This window comes from Cyprinus carpio, chromosome A8 (genome assembly GCF_018340385.1).
Source record: "Cyprinus carpio isolate SPL01 chromosome A8, ASM1834038v1, whole genome shotgun sequence".
In the NCBI taxonomy this organism is placed as follows: domain Eukaryota; kingdom Metazoa; phylum Chordata; class Actinopteri; order Cypriniformes; family Cyprinidae; genus Cyprinus; species Cyprinus carpio.
This window is the reverse complement of record NC_056579.1, coordinates 19,438,272-19,447,122: the sequence shown is the minus strand read 5'-3', so window position 1 is coordinate 19,447,122 and position 8,851 is coordinate 19,438,272. Positions and strand designations below refer to the sequence as shown.

General features: G+C 39.9%; 1 protein-coding gene across 1 annotated transcript in view; it reads left to right on the top strand.

Annotated features, from left to right (window-relative positions):
• Positions 1-8,851, top strand: part of LOC109095655 (adhesion G protein-coupled receptor A2-like) — a 61,243-nt gene continuing 52,392 nt past the window's right edge. The window contains 1 exon segment of the mRNA XM_042762650.1: positions 1-877. Coding sequence (XP_042618584.1) covers positions 648-877 — 230 coding nt within the window. The 5' untranslated portion in view covers positions 1-647.

The window sequence follows — 8,851 nt, the reverse complement described above, 5'->3', positions numbered from 1 at the left end:
CTGGAGCTGTATGTGAGTGTGACAGGATGGCAGAGGAAAAGCGCCAGAGTCCTGGAATTAAGATCGGGACCGTTATTCAAAGGCAGACTGCGACTGACACCAAACGGACCCCGGAGCGCCCCGGAGCCGCAGCGCGTCACGTTTGCTGATGCGCGACCGGAACTTTATGACAAATCACATTGCGTTTTGTGAATTACTCCGGGGGAAAGTATGGACAACAGCTGCTTTGAGGATTCGTAATTACGGTGCGCTGAAAAGCACACGAGTAACGACTTAACTTTCCTTTAGAAAGGCGACAAAGTGACATTTTTGCGCGTCGTTCGTTTGCGTAAAGTTTTTAAAGTGCTACAAAATTCTTCGCTTTCATTTGGGACATGGAGGAAAGAAAATTCATGATGGAAAAAAATATGACATGATGGATGTATTTTACTGCATGAGTGACAGGAGTGCTGTCATGTTTTAACAGAAGTGAGAGTGTTCTAACCTGTCTAACGTGGTGACCTATCTATTCATACTTGGAAAGGAGTAACTCGTCTTCATTACTGTCTTTCTCATCATTGATACTTTAAGTTTTTATCAGCTAGATTAAATTGTGCCCTAATGTCATGGGCTGACCTGGGACCGCGCAGTTGATAGTGTGGGGGACAATGTCGCGACCCTGGGTCCACATCCCGTTTTGGGTTCGTGTGTTTCTCCTGCTGCTGCTTCACAGAGTCTCTGCGGGCTGTCCGGAGCTCCTTTCCAGCGGCTGCAGTTGCGCAGAGGACCGCGGTAAAGCTCACACTGCGCCCGGGGCGCGGAGGAAAGTAAGCTGCGTTGGGAAGGAGCTGACTGAAACTCCCGAAATCAGTCTGCTTCCCAACAGGACCATCTCTCTGTGAGTATTTCATTCGTTTTCACTCTTTAGCAACACTTTATCGATGTTATAGCCTACATATTTCATGAAAACAACAAATTGGCTACTCAACTACAATTATGTTACCAAGTCAATATAAATATATTAAGCTCATGTTTGTGTTACATTTGTGACCCAAATCTTCATGACATGGTTTATGCAGCAAATTATACCTGGGTTTGTAGTAGGATGTGTGTGGTTGTTTGAGAATATCATCTTATAACTAAAAATATATAACTAAAATTCTCCAAAGAAACAAGTTTCAAGTAACTGATTTCAGCCAACTTTTTGAAGATGCGGGATTTTAATAAATGAGAGTGCATGAATGATTGATAGCGCAATGTTGTACAATAACATGAATCACTGATATGGCATTGATCAGAAAGTGTATGTCTAGCATCTACCATAAGATCAGTAGCTGTGACAGCAACAGTGGGCATAATGATTTAAACTGGCATTACAAGACTGATAAAGACAAAGTTCAGACACTTTTCGGTGACTACAAGATTTTAATGGACAGCAGCTTTGAGCAGCTGTCAAAATGTAACTCTATATGGGTTATAGTCCAGGGTTAACTGTAACCATTTCTCTTTGCAACTCATTGATTATTACAAATATATGCACCATCTTTTGGTATAAGAAACATTTACAGTAAAATGAATATTCTTACAATGAGAAAGACTAGATCATAATATCACGTTTTATTCAGGCATTTAGATTAGTAACAGTTGTAGCCCATATTTTTATAATCTAATGAATGATTAACTGTTCTGTCAAATAAGAGCACACTCAGTGCAATACAGTTGCTGTAATGCATTCATTGTGCACTGATTCTTTTAAATGTCAATAATAATACAGTATTTGTTTAAAGCACAACTGATTCTTTGACGAAATAATCATCCAGAAATCATCATTCATACAGTTTCTATTTCATAACTAGTTTTACAGTTGGCCAACCTCACAGCCATAATAAAGTATTTTATGGTAGCTACAGTATGTGCTGATACAACATTTGATTGACATCAAAAGATAAAGTATAGGATGAAGTAAAGATATAGGTGGAATTCAAAACTTTAGACACACACAAAAAAATTGACATTTAATGTCAAAATCATTTATTTATTTTTTGGTTTTGAATAAGTGGAGCTATCACACTCTACTGAGACACATTGTTTACATACTGTACTCCCAGCTCATTGCTTCTTTACCTGTATTTTCCTTCAGCAAAAGATAAGAGATGATGTGAGAATTATTGCAGAAGAAGAGGAGCTTATTGCAGAAATGACGTATTGTCAAAACCCTGTCATTTTACACATGCCTTTCATTCAAAAGCAAAGGAGATGTGCTTCACGCATGCATCCCTCCCACCCCGTACACACACACCCTCAAGCTTTCAGCTGACTTGGCCATGCTAAAGGAGAATTAAAAAGAAACACATTTCACCTCCCCGCCCCCCTGTGCACTTTAATGGCCGTCTGTCTCCTTCCTTTCCCAGTGCTGTAATATCCTAGTCTGTTCAAAATGGACCATATTTGTGTTGTCTGAGCAGGAAGGAAGCTAAACCCACTCCAAAGTGTGGCTTTATCTAGTTATGACTTATTGTGTTATTACCTGTTAATCTTGATGACTATTATAGTACTTGAGAGAAGGTCTGTGGGTGTTTGGGCGCCCGTACGAAATACTTGTCGGACAAAGTATGCACTTAATCCCGGTGTGAGACAAGAGAGATCAGTCTAGCTACGTGTATTTGTTTTGGTGAGGAGAGCGCTATTTTTCATCTGTTTCTTGACATGGATGCCTGTGCAGCCGTCCAGCGTCTCTAGTAGTATCCGGCTGAAAATTGGTGCGGAAAAGCAAGAATTAAACACTCGCCGCTTCAGAACTCTTGTCTTCCCGTGATGCCCTTCAGCACCCCTTTCCCAGCGGGAGCAGAATCCGCCTGCACATGGCTGTCATAAAAACATAAACATAAAAAGCGCTCGAAACGCTGCGAACAAGCCCAGGAGAGGAGTATGCAGCCAGGGGATTGGTCCCCTCAGAGGAGGAGGCCCAGGGTAGACTCCATTTAAAGAGACTAGTGGTTCTGCTTAATAACCGCTCACATCTGCTCAACACATTGCCTCTGCGAAATCAGAGGAAAGGAGCAAAAGTAGGCTGGGTTGCAGGCGACAGAGGCGGCTAGAGACAAGCTCACATGAGCTTTTGCACCTCTTAATATCGTTTATTTGTTTTCCGAATATGTGGAAAGCACACCTTGTGGCGCTTTTATGAGGCTTTGTGTGTTAGAAGTAAAGTATTCATAGTCTCCTGGCCCCTGAAGGGAAAATGAGCAACGGTTAATGAAAATGCTGCACTCAGCACTAGTTTAGTTGGGTGTTTTTCAAGTTTATCTGACTGTTTCTCAGGATTGTACTGTATATTTGAAGTTGCATTGATGCTGTTGTTTTCACAGACATTCCTTGTGATTGTCCCAACAACATCACAGGTACACTCTGGGATATCATCATCTGCCTCTTTCTCGCTCATCTCTCCTGCTACTTTTTCTCACCAGGATAAATTGTTCAATGTTGGTATAAAATAGTTGTAGTAGAGTTTACTTTTGGTGATTGTTTTTAGGCTTCAAAATTCATCAAAGTTTAGTTAATTTGTGAGGACTGTCATGATGAACAAAACATGTGAGTCATAAACTTTTGTTGGACACAGAGCTTATTTTCCGCAATAATACCAAAAAAAACTTATTGGGTTTTTGTCGAAGAGAACCAGAGTTATGTCACTGCATGCAGCACTCTATTAGAAATACTACAGAATTATTTCATGATGTACTGTATGTCAGTTTTTGAGAGAAAGTGGTTTTTATGAGACCAGCATATTAAGCAATATGATTTATCCCATTAATGTTTCTATGAGTTGTCTGCTTCTTTCACGTTATACAGTCTCTGTCAGTACTGTGCCAGGCAGAGAAGACTAATTATGGATAGTGCAATCAGTGTTTAGGTAGTCATACAAAAGAATATCCATGGATATCTCAGTACTGTATATCATATGCATTCTTGTTTCAGAGTAATTTGACACTGAGAAAATCATTGTTACAATCGTTTTAGCTCTAACCGTAAATAAGTGATCGTGTGTTCTCTGATCTGACCAACTCTAGTTAAACAGACAGCCTCAAGAGGTCAGAATGTGATTTCTGGGGTCAGTCATTTTGGTAAAGGTTATCTTTTGGACCAGCTGCAGGCCTGCAACACAGCATCTGGCATTCCTCAGCTGATTAAGTTAGATAAGCAGATTGCATTCTTTAATCTGATTGGTGGAGATGGAAAACGTGGGGAGTGACCTCAGTAATTACCCCAAATCGTATTCTCCGTCCTTATTGTTCATCCATAGAACGTAGCCTCAATGAATCAGTGAATAGTGGCAGTGCAGATTACACACTTAAGCCCAAATCATGCTTTAGTAATCGTTTAAATATTTGGGATCAGTAATAATTGTAATGAGAGAGCACATCGTATTGAGGAGGTATTGGGACATAACATGAACTGGATTTAAACTTGAGCCCCAGAGCTCAATGTGTCGGAGCATGTGTGCTAACCGCTAGGCCACAGCTCCGACTGATTCTTCTGTTTCTTTACTCCCCATGCTTCGCCTCTGCCCTTCTTTCAAATATATTTTAAACTGTAAATCACCTGAAGTGCTCTGTTAGGAGCAGGAGAGATGCGGTTTGTTCAGCGAGAGCATTTCATTGGCTGTTTGTCAAGCAGCGCAGCAGAGGATTTGTGGCTACACCTCTGTATTAGAGTTTAACTGCTTTGACCTCTGCGGGTAACTGATCGCTCTTTGTGAGTGTGTGCGTTTGTGTTGTTTGATGCCATTCCACACATCAGCCTTCTCCAGGTTTCCATTACATCCCAAATTACTCATAAATCCACTCGGCATTAGTGTGTACCGTTGGCATATACAAGTCATTTGGTGCTACTTTGTGGTATAAAGCCCAATATATTTACCATAAACGGCTATTTTTCCACTTTCTGCCCCTCTCTGTGCAAACGCGCCCTCTCTTTCCTCTCGCTCTCTTTCTCCACCCCTCTATCATGAGTTCATCCATACACAGTGAGTCTGAACCTAAATATTTAGCTGTCCTGGTAGGAAACTGCCATGCCTAAACTCTTTCCAGATGTGGGGGAGAGTAGTGCGCTGTTTAGAGCTAATTATGTGCGGCTGCACAGTGACTGAGTTGATAGAGGGGGAGGGAGACAGAGAGAGAGAGAAAGAAGGGAGAGAGAGGAGGTAAAGAAGTGGAAAGTGTGAAATAGAGGTAGCAATCAAGGAAAGGAAAGAAGACGAGAGAAAGAGATGGAATCAAGGGGGTGAAGGAAAGTAATTTTGGTTGAATGTTTGTTTATCTGTTGAGCGAGAATGAGATGGGAATGAGTGAGAGAGTGTAATAAGAGCCGAGACAGTCTGAGTATTGCTTCATGAGTGTGCATTTTGTGCACAAATGTGAATTTTAAAACAAAGTAACTAAAAAATAAAAATCCTAAACACTGAAGTAAAACATGGATTATTTAACCCCCCAAAAATGATGGATTGGCCATTATCTGTTTCATTCATACTGGAATAGAACTGATGATGCTCCAGGAAATCCCTAATAAGGACAAAACATCCACCTAAAACATAACCTTAAAAAAAAACTTTAACTTTAAAACTGTGTTCTTCAAGCCATCTCAGGTATTTTCATAATAATTATGTATATTTATAATCCATCGTTAATCGACATAGCCTTCTTTACAGAATAGAACATTTTTTCTGCCTCATTCTGTGATAGGAAGCCACATCAGATCACAAAAGGAAGCATTTGACTGATGTTGTGGAGTACATTTATGCATTTGCATTTACATTTATGCATTCGGCAGACGCTTTTTTTGTGCAAGTATAAGATTAATTGCTGCATTCACGTGCTCCTCTAATGGTCTCATTTTAATTCAGAATGTGAAAACAAGATGGACACTTACGTTACTACAAAGATGTGTTTGTTTGTATTTTTAGTGCTTTCCGACTTGCATTCATGTGAATTTTCCAACCTGGTCTCATAAAAATACCTACCTCTGTGCACTTTTTGTGAAACACCGTTTTTACGTACCTTACTGCACGTTTCTCCGCAGTTTCAAAGAGAAATGTCCACTGAGTGGTGCTAAAAAACTGCTTCAATTTGTGAACACTGGCACGTTTTTATGATGTTGATATAGGAACGTATTCCTGTGTTTTTATTATGTTGTTTCTAGTACGTATTGCGGCGGTTCAGAATTAAAATATCCAGGGACTGTCGCTAAAAGTTGATGCTCTATCGTGTTGGAAGTATGCCCTACACCAAACCCAACCCTAAACCTACCAGATAGTGTTAACAAATGCAAAACTGATATAAATACGCATTTGTTGATGCAACAGTGCTGACATTCAAAAATTTCAGTTTTCAAATCTCTCAGCATATCAAAATTTTTTCAAGTCATAACCTCTAGTGTTCATTTATTTAGGAAACTGCAGTGATATGTATTAAAATCGAAACTCTAAATTTGTGTGAAAAGGACTACAACGTGTCTGAGTTTTACTGCCTCTAGTGTTCATTTATTTAGGAAACTGCAGTGATATGTACTTATTGTTACGCATTTCGCATCTCGCTTAAAACTGCACCCAGGTACATTTATGCAGTGAGACCAGGTAGGAATTTTCTCAGTCGGAAAATAATTTTTCTGATTATTCTGACACCAAATGAATGCAGTATAATTTAATTAACGATCACTTGTGGTGATGATGCTTCTTACATCCGTTTTGAAGCACCTGAGGGCAAATATTTCAGTTGGCAGCTTAGGCATTTAAGAAATGAGGAACCAAAATCTGTGTTCTGATTCGGTCCGGTTCATACAGTTTTGGTACCCATCCCTATTCCAAAGTGATCTCTTTTTATCAGCTACATGTCCTCTCACATCTATAATGGAAGATCAGTTACCTTACTGATAATGTAATATATGTGGGTAAATTCACACACTGACATCATAGCTGTTTAATATTGTGTTCGGATCACCCAAATTGCTGATGGACACTAAAAAGTGGAAAGACATGCTCCAAACAGACACGTAAAATGAACGTCTGATACTGTATCTGTTGATGAAGTGTTTACCATAAAACAAATCTGCGCTTATTCGTATTAGATGGATTAAAATTCTGAGAAGAGACTTTACATGCATCTCCAACTAATTTCTTTTGTGTTTAATATAGATTGTCGTGCCATTGTTTGCTTTAAATTTCCTGCTGAAGTTTATGTAAATAAAATAATTTAACTAACAGAGTCCTTTATGCTTATAACAGGCTTATAAAACTATGACCAACTTTTCTATTGCTAATCATGGTACTGGGGGAGGGGCATCCTCGTTCTAGATTGTATTTGATTGGGCAAAATTGAATACACGCCCCTGTGAACAAGATGAGTCATAAATATTTTTAGTGTGTTTTCCTTGAAAAAAAAAAGGTGCAATCTTTAAACATTTACTACTGAAAGATAATTTTGTCTTTTATAATTAATATTAAAATAAATGTTTATTCCACAGACCAGTGTTCAATGATCAAGGACATCTTTTTTTCAGTAACAATGGGTGTAAGTGTTATTGACACAGTGGTATTTTGCTGGCGGTTCGGTGTGCTCATTTCTTTAAATTTAGCTGACGCTAATCTCTCCCACACGGCCAAAGAGCACACATTATTGCTCTTCATCTTTACCCGTAAAACTGTGATAATGTTTTGACAGTTACGCGCCATATAGCACTTTCTTGACTCAATGTTGATCCACTGACTCAACAGTCGTAAAATCAATGTTTGTTCAACGTTTCAGCATTCTCATGCTCAGATTTAAGCGCTAGCATGCATTTGTGTTTTCACTGGCTGTAAGAATGTGGGTGTGAGCTGAATTGGCTGTTGTGTGTATATATATATATATATATGTATATATATATATATATATATATATATATATATATATATATATATATATGTGTGTGTGTGTGTGTGTGAGAGTGTGTGTGTGTGTGTGTAAGAGTGTGAGTTTTTATAAAGCTGTTTTGGGATGCCAACGATTCCAACTACACTGGTGACCTTGATCTGAAGCCCCCCCTCAGACAGCTGCAACAAGTTTATGTTCATCTGTCCGTCTGTGTCCCACTATGTCTATTTTTCCAAACTGACATGATGAACTTTGGAAAATGGGAACTTTATTGTGTTGTGCAATCATAACTCAGCATCTGTATGGATGTATGCTAGCGGGTCTCCTTGAGGTAAGAGTGTGACGAGAGGGGAGTGTGTTTTGAAAAACCTTCATGACAGACATCCGGGGAATTGTGTGGAGGGGCGTCCTCGAAGCGCCGGCATTCCTGAAGGGTTTATTTTTGTGGGAAACGGCGACGAGAGTAGAGGAGGGGAAGGGAGGGAAAGACTGCACGTGTTCAGAGAAGGGGCGGCGGTCCGCAATAAATCAAAAAAGCAAACAAAGACCCAGACACTGGATACCATGAGCCTAACCCATCACACCTGCCCCTGCCACACACGCTTTGACCTCTGACCTCCATCCCGAGCGTCTAGGTAGAAGTCGGTGCAGTTTCTGAGGAAAAATGTTCTCTGTGGAATCATTAAGCTATTATGTGTGCTGTGTTTATTTGTATGACCGCTTCGGATGGGAATTTGCGGACGAAAATCCCCCAGCAGTGTTGTGTTCGGCTGAGAGCGAGCGAGAGAGAGAATCTCCTCCCGGCGCACAGTGGGAATCTCTGTTTGGATAGTTTTTCCTTTCACTCTACTTGTCTTAACTGACTCCAAGAATTGTTGAACTCTCTCTTCCTCTTTCCCTGTCCACAGACTTTCATTCTGATCTCATTTCTTTTTTTAATTTGTGTATAGCTCTGTCTTCAGCTGTCT